General features: G+C 41.4%; 1 protein-coding gene across 12 annotated transcripts in view; it reads left to right on the top strand.

The window, feature by feature from the left end:
• The window catches only part of UNC80 (unc-80 homolog, NALCN channel complex subunit), a 132964-nt gene that overhangs the window by 32729 nt on the left and 86482 nt on the right, over positions 1-13753 (top strand). For 6 of the 12 annotated variants that reach the window (XM_054829417.1, XM_054829422.1, XM_054829418.1 and 3 more), the window contains exons 15-22: positions 814-961; positions 2337-2485; positions 4200-4366; positions 5086-5187; positions 6524-6738; positions 7270-7376; positions 7877-8036; positions 12707-12879. In XM_054829417.1, coding sequence (XP_054685392.1) covers positions 814-961; positions 2337-2485; positions 4200-4366; positions 5086-5187; positions 6524-6738; positions 7270-7376; positions 7877-8036; positions 12707-12879 — 1221 coding nt within the window. The remainder of the gene's footprint in view (positions 1-813; positions 962-2336; positions 2486-4199; positions 4367-5085; positions 5188-6523; positions 6739-7269; positions 7377-7876; positions 8037-12706; positions 12880-13753) is intronic. The other 6 variants (XM_054829423.1, XM_054829427.1, XM_054829428.1 and 3 more) reach the window with 3 other exon arrangements.

Consider the following 13753-nt stretch of genomic DNA (forward strand, 5'->3'; position numbering starts at 1 on the left):
AATGAATATAGGTCTCTTGGAGTCAAGGTTCTTAACAGACTCATTGAACTGAGGTCTTTATGGGAAGAGACTTTCCTACACGTCTAAGTCTGCTACATTTTCTGTGCATTTGTCTGGCCAAACTGCTTTGCATGCACCATTTGTGTTGACTGCATGGACAATCACATGTCTGAGTTTACTGGAAAGTTAAGCACCCTATTGTAGGTAGCAGGAGACTTCATGTTTCCCATACAGCTGATATTTCAGATTCTCTAACTCCAGCCTGCATGGGGTCCTAGTAGGATGGATACTTTTGTGATAAGAAGTTGACAATTAATAGATGTTCAGTAAAAATCTAATGTTTTGCATGATATAAATTGGTCACTGGGTACAGGTGCATCAAATGAGTTGGGTCTGAGTCAGAGGCTGAAACTCAGATGCCTGAGGAAAGAACCTGTTTCACCAAGGCAATAAGCCTTGACTGAGGTGGTACATTCCTACTTCGTTCATATTCAGTGAGATTTTACCTTGGATTTGGGGAGAGGAGAAGAAGCCTTGAGATATGGCTGGCAGTGACTTCGCTACCACCCCAAACAGTGGCACCCCTACTGGTGCCTTGTTGGTGCCTTCAGCACTGTCTCCTTGTGCTGAACTTATTGTTTGCTTCAGAGGCGAACCTGTCCTCTGTTACAGGACATGAACCTTCTGGCTCCTAGGGGAGGTTACTTTAGACAGCACACCACTGGCTAAACAAGAGCAAAAAATACCCTGCTCCTATTAGCAAAACTCAGACACGTGCTTTGATGTGATGTGATTTGATGGATATTGTTGCAGGCTCAGAACTGCCTCACAAAGCTGTACAAACTGGATAAGATGCAGTTCCGGCAGACCATGAGGGATTATGTGAACAGGGATTCTCTCAATAATGTGGTGGATTTCCTGCATGCTTTACTGGGATTCTGCATGGAGCCAGTCACTGACAGTAAGTATAGCTGGCATCAGAAACTCTCACTTGAATATTCCTAAACTGTACCATCAGAAAGAAGTGATGCCTTTTTCTTTTCCTTTAAAAGATTAAAAAATAGTGAATTACTATCCTCAAAATACACAGACCATATCCTCAATTGGTGTGGGTCAGGGGAGTTGAGTCTCTTCTGATTTGACCACCCAGTGATCTCACCTAGTGATCTTGCATCACCCAGTGAACCTGAAATTGAAGGCCTCTCTTTTGATTCATCCTACCAGTAGTTTGTGGCTCTTCAAAGAAAATATTTTCATTCAACTGTGCCTCAGGCAGGAAGTTTTCTGCTTCATGACATGACCAGGCGCTGGAATGGCCTGTTTAAGCCAGGGTTTATTCTGAATGGAGGTATAACTGAGCATTAAAACCCTCTGTGGTGCCTCAGATGAGCCAGTAAATAGCAAGAACAGATTGAATAAACAAGAACATGAACACACAGATGCACACGCCTGCAGTTAGAATCATGTGTTTGCATGTGTGTCTATGTATAGGTATATATGTTTTCTTTTTTTCTTTTTTTTTGAGTTAGGAGAATTATTCCAGGTGCTATTAGAATGACCAAACATTTATGCTTAGTCCCTGCATGCAACAACAGTTAACAATGATTGTTCACAGAGTAGGAATAGCTGCTCTGAAGCACTCTGGGAGTTTGACTAGTCTATTAGCCTACCTCTGATCTCAGGCATTTCAGAGAAAGCATAAAAAAAATATTATATAGCAGACTTCTGTAAAGAAGATGCCCATAGGAAGTTTCCCCAAATATTCACCAATTATTGAGTAGCTCATGCTTTGAAGCATGGCAGCTCATGCAGCTTTTGAAAGGCTTTTCTCTCACCTAATGAAACTGGGATGTTTCTTGTTATTCATATAAATGTGTAATTCTTTTTTGACACTTTCTGAAAGCTTAGTCTCCTTGTGGACCTTGCAAGAACAGCACTCCTGTAGTTCAGAAGATTTTCTTTTCATGAGTGTTGTCACTTTTGAGCTTAATCAAATATCTCTTGTCCTTTAGAACAGTAAATAGAAAAGCTGGAGGTATTCAAATTTTATGCCTTATTCTGTACGTCTCTAAATGAGAGACGTGGATAAAAGGAAGCCAGACTGGTCCTGATCTTTTCAATGCTTTTTCATACTACAACTATTTCTGGGAAGATTTCTTCCTTCTCATTTATTTTACCCTTCTCTTTTTTATGGGGTGGGATTGCAAGAACCAAGCATAGGATATTAGGTGGGAACTTACCCTTGTAAGGGATCTGAATCCTTTTACATGTGTCTTTAAGCCATATTTTTTAAACTGTTCCTAACAAGGGGGCTTGCTTGTACTTGAATTTGACAGACAAGGCTGGATTTGGGAATAACTTCACCACAGTGGACAACAAGTCTACAGCCCAGAGTGTAGAAGGTATTATTGTGAGTGCCATGTTCAAGTCGTTGATCACTCGCTGTGCTTCCACTACACATGAGCTGCACAGCCCAGAAAACCTGGTAAGCACTTGATTTTATGTAGCAAAGTTACTTTTTCACTTGGGTGTCACCAGTGAGGCTTTACAGTGAAGAATTAATTCAGTTTAGCCAAATCCCATGAGCATAGCAAGCTATGCAGTCACAGTTGAAACATTACATAAATGTGATCCCCTCCTTTCGTGCCTGCCTTGGAACCTGGAGACTTAGCCAGGATAAAAGTTGTGCACTCTGAATTGCATTTTCCTCTCTGTTCAAGGAGCTTTTGTGGGGGGTTTTTTGTTTGGTTGATTGGTTGGGTTTTTTTCCCCAAATGGATTAGTAGCATAGTTCAGGGAGCAAGAGATTAATGAACAAGACTACAGCCAGCATAAATCAACTTTCAGCAAAGTTAAAGCCAGTTTACTTGGTTAAGAACGTGGCCCACCCATGGCAGAGTATGTGAGTTACTGAACAGCAATTTGGTAGGTCTTCCCAAGGTTTAGATAAACATTCAATTTAACAAACACCTGGAGGAAAGTAAGGTGCTGCTGGTTGCTGCCTATGTGTTATCTCCCCACAGCAGTCAGCAGAATGGATGACATGAGCTGTCTTCTTCCAAACTGGTGCAGAATCTAGCAGCTAATCTCAAACCACCTCCTTTATTATCAGGAATTAGGATTTTTCATGGAAGTAACAAGAAGCACTCTTGTACTCCATCCTTACGGCAGAGCTGTAGAGGCACTGAAGTCCAGCTAAAGGGACAGTAATCCTCCGTGAGGGGAGGGGAGAGAGAGAAGGAAAACACAGTAACATCTTAAACCAGCAGAGTAGTCTGCCTGTGTCCAGGTCCTCTGGTTCTTAAGGATATTCCTCCTTTGGAATGTTTCTCAGCAGAGAGTAAGTGGTGGGATGCAGAAAAACATGTGCCATTGTTGGACCTAGATTAGGATCACCAAGTGTAAATTTTCCTTATAAATTGTATGTCTTTCTGGACCCCATTTCAGCTAGTGTGTAAGGTGAAATTTATCTTTAAGCATAGCACCATTAAGTGTGTATATGGAAAACATAATACACAGAGTATAGATGAGGATTTCCTGTTGCTGTGCCACTCTTTAAAGTCAATCTTGTGTTCAACATCTTATGAAAAAGAGCCTTAATCAGTATATAGATCCAAGTATTTGTTTGTTTGGGGTTTTTTAGTTGAAAGCTGGCTGTGCAGTTCCTAGCTGGGAATTTTCAGGAAAGTTCACAGATCAAAAATCAGGTCCTGGAAAACTGGTCCCTCCATACTCTTGCCCTCAGATATAGAGGTGATTTGTCACATCACAGATGTGTATGAATGTTCAGAACTAAAAAGAGCCTCAAGTGTAGGAGGAGGTTGGGGAATGAGTGAGTCATTCTTCTCTCTTCCCATGATGTAAAGCTGTAAAATAATTAAGAAAAATCCCAAGGCACCCACTGGTTTTGAAACAAAACGTGATTCTTTGCATTTTACACACACGCGCGCACGCACACACACCCCCTTTAACATTTTCATGCCTTTTAAGATTATGGGCTAGGTGAATGAGATAAAACAGGCTTTAAGTCTTTACAGCTCCTTCATCATGCAACTGTTTTAGCCTCTGATATATCTACATCTGCTTTAGCCCATTGCAGAGCATGTTCCATAACAATAATGCTCCTCATTGTCTGCTTCTTCTGAGTGCACTAAATGGAGTTTCCAGCTCTTTCAGTTTCATGATGTCTTGCTACTCAGGGCTTGTACTGCGATATCCGACAGCTGGTCCAGTTTATCAAGGAGGCTCATGGAAATGTCTTTCGGAGAGTGGCACTCAGTGCCCTCTTAGACAGCGCTGAAAAGTTAATACCAGGAAAAAAACCAGAGGAAACAGAGCAAGAGCCGAAACCTTCTGGGAGCAAAAGGTGGGTGTCTGGGAGGGAGAAGGCAAACGACTGACTTGCCTATGCCTGTATGACTATATGCACTGAACACAAATGTAGAAAGACCAAGGGCTTGTGTGTTTTATCTTAATAGTATATGTCAGTTCCTGATGTACAGAATTGTACTGTGGCAGCAGTCTCCTTTAAAATTTAATGAACTGAGACAGTAATATATTTGCAGCAAAAAGTGCTAACCTTCTCATACAAGAGGCCTAAGAGAACAGTGCAGTGGAAACACTGGGAGGAAGAAAGGTTAAGAGAAGGAAGAAGCACAGTGTTATTCCCAAAAGACCATGTGGACATAGCTTTTAATGTGCATCACATCCTTGGTGTTGTTTATCTGACAGGTAAACCCTGGTATGCAAAACAAGGCCCAGAGGAAATCTAATCCTGAAATGCTTAAAAAAGAAATTTTCTCTGGTGCTTTGATGCTTCTGGTGCTTTGAGGCTTGTCATATTAAAATGTTGGGAAGAAGGATTAAGAAAGTTTAAAAATGCCTGAAAACCTTGGCTTTGTTTCTATGAGCTGATGCCTTATTCATCAAGGATATATATTGAAGCAGTAAGTTGGTAAAGAGAGGGTACATCTCTAAAGCTGTTTTGTTGCTCAGCAGTGCTGGTTTCCCTGTCATGTAGCTATGTGATGACCATGACATGGGCCATCTATTTGGTTTAGCTGATGATTTGTATTGTCTGTATAGATCCGAGGTGGGAAGTGTCATCATTGACAAAGGCCAGGCATCAGCTGCCCCTGATGAATGTCGTAGTTACATCTCAAGCCGCCCAATGCAAACTCCAGAACAGTAAGTAAATATTGAATTGTTTCATGCATTATTGCCAGCAGCTTCCTTCTGGGATTAGTACAAATGGGCAGGACAGCAAGGACTTACGCTTTGGATGGTACAACAAATGCGTTGAGTGTCTGTTCGGGAGCTGCTGATAACATCCAGGTAATGCTTATTTTCAGTGCTGCCAGCTGGACCCACCCTTTTTTTGATGGGGAACCACCAGAGATTTTCAAATTACAGTACAGTAGATTTGTCAATATCGCATACTATCATAGCCATGAAGAGAGAGGTAACTCCTCAGAGATGTCATCACAGCTGTTTTCCATGCTTTGTTTGTACTTCTGGGGAATGATTCTATTAATTTTCAACTTCTAAGTTGTTGCTAAAGGTCATTAATCCTTTTCTGCCTCCCAAGAGCCAGCCCATTCCTGACCTATCTTGGGCATGTAGTCTCCGAAGATTGTTGCATTTCCCTTATCAGCACAGGTGCGCTACCAGTTTTCTTAATGAGCGAATCAACCTGCTGTTAGGCATTGCACATATGAAGTCTCTCTTGTCCAAAGAATTCTGCCATTTAATTTTGAAATAAATTTAATGTATGCTCTTAAGAATTTTAGAAAATTTTATAAATGGCCACTGGTCCCTACGTAACTTTGGACAAGTCATTTAACTTCTCTGTGCATCAGAATACCCGTCTTGTTAAAGTGCTTTGAGATGCACTGTATGAAGACATTGCTTGCACAAGGGCCCAGAGCTCCATATTATGTATTCTCCTGCATTAACTGAGCCTGCAAAGTCACCATTGCTGAGACTGCAAGGATAACACAAAGCCCTTTACTGCTCTGCAGAACTGCAGCAAGCTGTTCTGCTCTGAGCCCTGCCACAGCCATGGGAGATCTCAAGAGTACAGCAAAATATGCTGTCCCCATTCCAATACGTTAATGAGAAGTGTGACTCCACCAGGTTCACAAAAGGCTACCATGATGTCCAGAAGCTCTCCAGTACACATGCTTGTAGAAAGCACCAGTGTAGTCTTATCAATATGGGTCATTTTGACCTAAAGAGGATGATGTATTTTTCCACATGTAGAAACTAAAAATTGGAATGACCTGTTCAGTGGACAAGCTCCTCAGGGTAAAAAAAGACAGTTATTTTGTGTCTTGAACAATATTGAGCATCTTGTCAACCTTGATTATGTCCCACTGAGAAGAGTATGTTTGGAATTCAAAATGAAACAACCTCAGAGAACAGAGAGGTCAGGAGAGGGTTGTGGGAGAGAGATCTCATTCCCCTGAGCATCCGTCCAGCTTCACTGAAATACAGTTCACGCTCTGCATCCCTTTTCTTCCAGTGATGAGCAAATCCAAGGGGCTGTTCTGGGACGCAAGGACTTCTGGCGAAAGATGTTCAAGTCACAGAGTGCAGCGAGTGATACCAGTAGTCAGTCTGAGCAGGACACATCGGAGTGCACCACTGCTCACTCTGGGACCACCACAGACAGGCGCTCCCGCTCCCGTTCCCGACGAATCTCCCTTCGAAAGAAACTCAAACTTCCCATAGGTAAATGTATGTCTCCTCCTATTCTATATACATATTGCATGTGCAGAGAAACACAGATAGATATATCTGTCTTAAATATTGCAACACAGTTCCTTATCGTCTGAGTATATTGTATATTCTCCCAAGGGAAGCTGGGAAATGCTGCTGTCTCCATTTTACAGATGGGGAACTGAGGCAAAGGGAAACGTAAGCAATTTGCCAACGGTAACAGAGGATGTCTGCAGCAAAATAGAATATTGAATCTCTGTCTCCAAAGTAATAGGCTAGTACCTTAATCTCACAGGCGTTGTTCCTCTCTGTAGAGGAGAAATATTCCAAATAGTGTTTGATAGACAAAGAATATATCCTTTGCAAGTCCCAAGACATGGCCTTGCATGGTAGTTAATGCATGTAACATGAAAAGATTGCCTTCCCCTTTCCTCCCATTTTCCCATATGCTGGCATGGCCATTTTGGAGTAATATGCTGCAATTGCTAATAAATAGATTCTGCTTGGAAGTATTTTCAGAATTGTCCTGAGTGGCTTATTCTGCAACAGGGAACTGGCTGAAGCGCTCCTCCCTCTCTGGCCTGGCTGACGGGGTGGAAGATCTCCTAGATATCAGCTCTGTTGACCGTTTGTCTTTCATCAGGCAGAGCTCCAAGGTAAATGTGTCAGGCGGGACTGCAGAGAGCTTGGAAGGAAAGGATCTGGCTGGTTTTAGCTGTCCAGTGTAACATTCTACTCAATATAGACACTGCAGCCAATAAGACTTGGTCACAGAAGTCTTCAGAGTACTGTGGGAATTCGATACTGGACTTTTGCGGCTCACAGTGAAGACTAGATTAAACCTACACTGTACTTGTCAGTCTGCCTTGGTTCACTGAGAGAGAAATGCAGGCTCTGTCAACACACTTAAAGTTTAATTGTTGATCACACTTCTTCCTTCTTTGTGCCTCTACAGCCTCTTGCAAAAGACGAATCCTTTAAGCAGAAAGCTTAAAAGATGAGGTGCTTCAGCATATGTAAATCTGTGCAGGTGTACTTGTGTTGCTATGGTGATCCACTGTGTTATAGCCCTTCTGTAGGTGCTTTATATCTAAGCAAGGGAGACCAGGAGACAGTGGTATGGCACAGCCTGACCCAGCCCTCTGTCTTTACACAGGTGAAGTTTACCAGCGCAGTGAAGCTGTCAGAAGGAGGGGCGCCAGGAGGTGGCCTGGACAACGGGCGAGATGAAGAGGAGAATTTCTTCAAGCGTCTTGGTAAATGGCGCACCTGCCGAAGACACCCATCCAAGCTTCATCACACAGAAGAAAAAGATGGTTAGAAATCAGGGTTCTCGTCTCTTTTTTTCTTTCTTTTTATCTTTTTTTTCTTTTAATCTCTTTCTTTCTGTATTTTACCCCTTTCCTGTTTTTCCTGCTTTCTCCATAGTTTTTGTATCCATTCTAGCCTTCTCCAACTTTTTAGTCTTTGTGACTGTTTTCTTTCCCTTCCTTCTTTCTTTTGTTTTAATTAAAAAAAACCTCTAGACAAATCAATTTTAAAAAAATCAAGGCTATCCAAATAAATTACACAAATACAACATTTGGGCTTTTTAAATCAAATTGAATTTGATCAACACACTTAAAAAATTAATGCTTGCTTCAAAGCACTTATTCAGTTCAAAATTAGGTGTGTAAATCTTTCATTGCCTAATATAACAATGGGTGCTCCATCAGTTTTTTTGTTGTTATTTTTTTTCCTATTTGTGACCATTTGACAGTTTTAGCAAAGATCAGCACTGATGAAATGGAAAACCCTGCACAAACCTTGTTATAATTATCTCTTTTCTTCTGTGTTTGCATGTCTAGTGTCTGCATACCATTTGTTAGGGATGCTGTCCCTTTTTCTTAGCACACAACATACCACCACCACTACTTTTCCTTTCCACAAAAGTATAATTAATTGCAATGCATTTTCAAAATCACCAATGTTTGAAAAGTGCCTTTATGAATAATACAAGGTCATGATATATTCTGTTTTAAAATGTCATGCAGTCATTCACATGCTCATGTCCTCAGCTCAGAGCTTATCCTTGTCAGGGAGACAACCTTGTATTTTGAAGTTCTGTTACTGTTTTTTCAAGAAAACCCAACCCAACTCCCAAAAACACACAAAAAGGAGTAGATTTTCTTTTTCACCATGATTTCTGTAGCTCTACAGTATGTTACATTCTCTAACATTACGGTTTTTATTTTCTGACATTACACTTTGACACTGCATTGTGTGTGTTTCATCATCATCTGTCCTAGACCTGCAGTGTAACGCATGTAAGGCATTGTTCAGGCAAGTGATACTAGCAAAGTCTGCGCATATCTCGCTGGTGTAAACTGGTCATCCTTCTACCACTGCAGAAACATTGGTGGTGGTTTTCAACTAGCTCCTTGGTGAAAAGTATCATTCCTTTAGGATAGTGCATCAGCCTAGCAGCTTGTTGTAGCCTAGTAGCTGAAGGTGAGTACCCCCACAATGGAAGGAACTGCATGGTTTTCTTCATCCACTACTTTGTGCTGAAGTAGGTGTGAAATACTTCCACCATATTTTTTTCCCAGCTCTTACTGGGAACAAACAACTGAGGGACAGTGAGATCTTTATAGACTGCCACAGCTGTTTCTACAGTGCTCACATGAGATGTCCGTCATACTTTCTTGCAGGAATTTTTTTTTTCATCTTGCTAATGCTGATTTTATGCCACTGTGAGTTTGCTTCTGCCTAGAGTGCGCATATTCTTGATTTAATGGCATAGATTTAGTCTTGGCCCTGTGAGCACATCTTATGTCTATACAAAACTCAGATGACACATTAGTATTGCCTTTTTGAACTTTGGAAGTGTTGCCTACTATGAGTAACATCAGAATTTCTGTAATTAATGAAGAGAACTTGAAACGTCTTTTACATGCCTGTGAGATGTACATGACACACACTTGGTCTTGACACATGTCTGCATTAGAAATACCATAATAAAAGTGATGCAATGGGTTAAAGACAGACACCCTTGCATGTTATTATGAGGAACAGTTAAATTGCCCAGTGATGTTGATGGGGAGGGTTGAGCTGTTGCTTGATCACTAACTGAAGCAAAGGGTGGGTGTTTAAAGTTTATAAGGCAAAGTGTGACAGTTAAGAATTTGTATCACCATGTCGACAAGGATCTGTGGTGTGCAATGAAAGTCGCATACCCTTAGCAAAAATATTAGAGTAGTTGTACATGCCTACGTGTGTATGTACTTCTGTGTGCATAGTGAAATCAATGTGAGGCCTTTTCAGGGTGGGACAGTTTATAACATAGTAAAACAGCAACATGACAGAGGGCCTTCAAATTTCCAGTGCTTCTGTATCTTCCATAAAGATCAGCAGGTTTTATGTGCTTATGGAGAAGAGAATAAAAGCCTGTTGAAGGTGGATGGGCATACTTTAAATCTCTCAAGGTCTGACACTAAAGCATTGCTTTGGAACCTATTTCTGCCTTCCCATTCTTGTCGTTAATGATGCTATGCCATTACTTTGCTCATGCTTTTTCCATGTGGTGTTTCCTCTTGTGTTTTTGGGTTTTTTAACATAGTAGACCAAATTGAAAAGAAAATGGAGAGAGGAGAAATACATTACAGTAAAACAATAATAATAAAATGTAGAATAATTTCTCACATCATTTATGAATTGTAATCTTCATTGTGATATATCATCTAGATCGCTGCAAATTCTGTGTTGGATATGTATGTAAGCATACGTATGTGTGTGTGTATCTGTATGTGTGCATATGTATACACATAAATATATGCACATTCATGCATAACAAAATGTTTATTTTGATGATCTTTTTACCTATACTAAGAGCACAGCATATATACAGAAGTGTGTTATGGTATGTTTACATGAGACCCTTAACGTTCCTTCGGGCACTTACTGAAGATACTGTGAGTGACCATAGAAGTTGCCAGGATGTTCAAGGCATACAGCACAGGCAAACCACAGCACGTGCTTGCTCCGAGGGGTGATCTCACATTCGCACAGGAAGCAATTGTGGGGCTGGAGCTTGGATATCCAGTGTCCACCTACGTTAGGAAATGGTCTCCACTTACTGAGCGTGATTATGTGCAGGGCTGAGTCACGTTAACATTAAGCCTGCTCCCCTGCATACAACATAGCTACTCCAGGATGGGCATAGTAGAGGACAGTCATCAGCTACCTCTGAAGGATTCTGTTGCAAAGCTTCAACAAAGTGCAAGGCTGGGACTGTAAAGGGCTGTAGTGATTGACTGTAGGTAGTACCACTGGCCCCAGACAGACAAAGCCTCTCCTAGATCTTTATAGTGGGGGTTAGGGAGATGCCTTAGGCATGCCTTTCTGGATCAAAAAGTCAAGTTTCTGTTCTTTATCTCGTACAGGCACAGCCCTAACAGGGCCCTGAATAGGAAACATTTGTTTGTACATCAAATGAGTTAGTGTTACAGCAGCCATAGCAGGAAGGCTCAGATAGCATGCTACAGGCTATAAGGAGGAGTTGGAAGAAAAGGGTATTTGTGCCTGCTCATTTATGTAAGTTTTCTACCTGTTCTTTCTACTTTGTTTGTTTGTTTGTTCCATTTTGATGAAATATTTCCTAACATAGGAACATTTTGTTTACTGGAAAACTACCTACAGTTTCACTAGAGAGACAAAAGCCAGAAATGTTGTAAAGAAGTCTCTTGAAATTTGATATACTTCTGTCTTCAGGGGAAAAGTGAAGATCTACATTGTCATTTTCTGTTGTGACTATTGTTTGTGGTACATAAGTGCTTTCCAAGTAATTCTGGGGAGTGCAATCTCAAATGGACTTTGAGTTTTCAGCCATTCTTCTTTCCTGAGGAAGGAGAAGTCACAAAGTCCTGTAGAGCTGACGTTTTGCCTCTTGTCTTTCAAATCTGTGTTTAAAGTCAATCTTGAATTCTCCACTCAGTGTTCTCTTCTTCAGTGCTTTACCCTTCAGTATTCTGTAACCTTTTGTACTTTCGCATGTAAGCAGGGAGAGTATTACGGATAAAGACAAAAAGCCCAAGAGCTGACTATTCTTGTTTTCACCAGCCACCTTAGTCTTGAAACTACTTTCCTGATTTCTCGTCTGTATCTTTGTACCACTCTCTCAAGTCTGGGTACTGACTGCGTAATGGTCTTCTGCACTCGTAGTGTTCATTCCTATCAGCAATGGGATTAGTTGATTTATCATGTGAAATTTATACATGGAGTTTCAAATTGTGCTTGAAAGAAGCACTGGAGGGGGTGCTAGTTTCATTTTCAAAAGGAACTCTTACCAGGGAGCTTTTCCTAGGCACTCCCAAAGACTGCAAGACACTTCAAGGGAGAGAGGCCGGAATGATGATAATACCTAGGAGCTGAGTCCAGTCTCACTTTGGTTGTTCTGGTAATTGCAGAAGATGTTTGCCTAAAAAAAAGGACAACACTTGATTTCCACATAGAACATTTCCAATATTTGCTGCTGATTTTTCTGTCCTGGTAGATGATATATTACTAAATTAATACATGAGGAATAAGATTTATGCATACTCCACTTTAAGGTCAACTTAAGAGGCAATAGAGAAGTAAGATAAGATTATTCAGGAAAAAGACAGTAAGCATGATGGTCTGTGTTAAAGAGGTGGGGAGGAAGCGCCATATTCTGGTTTACCTGTGTTGGAGCAGATCCTGGGCTTCCACACTGAGTATGGTGGAATTGTTTTTGGCAGACAGCAGTACAACCAAGACCAGAATCTGGCTTGCTCTACACCTGTTTCACGGAAGTCATGAATATTGTACAAACGCCCCTGTTATCTTCAAGGTAGCGCATCAAGGTGAGGAAGAGATTTAGACCAAGACTGTACTCATCAGGGGTTTTGTACTTTTTTTATTGGTGAGAGACTGTGTTCCCTTCTTCCTACCCCTCCCTGCATCCCCTCTGTACTCTCTACCTCTTTAGGTTGCCATAGCTTTGATGATCACTTGACCTCCAACCAAGAAGGAGGAAAATCCAAGAACGTTGTGAACCTGGGAGCAATCCGCCAAGGCATGAAGCGCTTTCAGTTTCTCCTGAACTGCTGTGAACCAGGCACTATCCCCGATGCCTCCATTTTGGCAGCAGCCCTAGATCTTGTAAGTCATTCGTTGGTGTATTTTTACCTGCTGAGTGAGAGCATGTGCATACGTGGTGGTCTGTTGTCATTCACTAATGCTGTTCATGCCCACACAGAAAGCAGGTAAAGCATCACAGCAATGTCAAGTAGTGTTTCTGTTATTAGGTGGAGTTTTAGCATCTGTGAGTGCATGAGTATGCAGACAAAATGGATCTTTTTTTTATTACATGGCTCCCCATAACTAGATTATTGCCAGCGCAAAGCTTTTGTTGTCGGACTTCAAATTTTGCTCACAGCCATTCTGCTTCTGCTCCTAGTGTCAATAATAATGTACAGAATAAGGATTGAAGACTGGATAACTAGCTGGAGAGGCATAGTAATTCGACTCAGGAGTTCTGACAGAGTTATAAATACCCTAGGCAACACTGAACTATTAGTTGCCAGAGACAATCAGTGGAAAAAACTTCAAATGTCAGAGTGTGCATGCTTTTAAATGCAGATATTGCTAATTTGCAGATCCAGATCACAGAAGTGACCCAATTCAGTCCCTCCTTCCTGACACTGAGTGTCTCTTCTGTATCTCCCTTCCTGACACTGAGTGTGTCTTCTCTATCTCCCTCCTTCCTTTCCTTGCAGCTGCTGGTTTTTTAACCGTGCCTTCCATTTCTAAAGCAGTGGCCTTCAGCCTGTAGTTCATGGAGCAGCGGGGCTCTGTGAGGTGCTTATGTGACAAGCACAAGAGTGCAACAAAGACAGCTATGAAAAGCCAGCCAATTATTAGTAACTTCTCTGCACAGTGCTCTTCTACTTCCTTCCATAAGTGTTTGGATGTCTGCAAACTTAAAAAGATTGAAAGCCACTGCTCTCGGAGCATTCACATCCTCTCTATCCCT

The sequence above is a fragment of the Grus americana genome, chromosome 6 (genome assembly GCF_028858705.1).
Source record: "Grus americana isolate bGruAme1 chromosome 6, bGruAme1.mat, whole genome shotgun sequence".
Classification (NCBI taxonomy): domain Eukaryota; kingdom Metazoa; phylum Chordata; class Aves; order Gruiformes; family Gruidae; genus Grus; species Grus americana.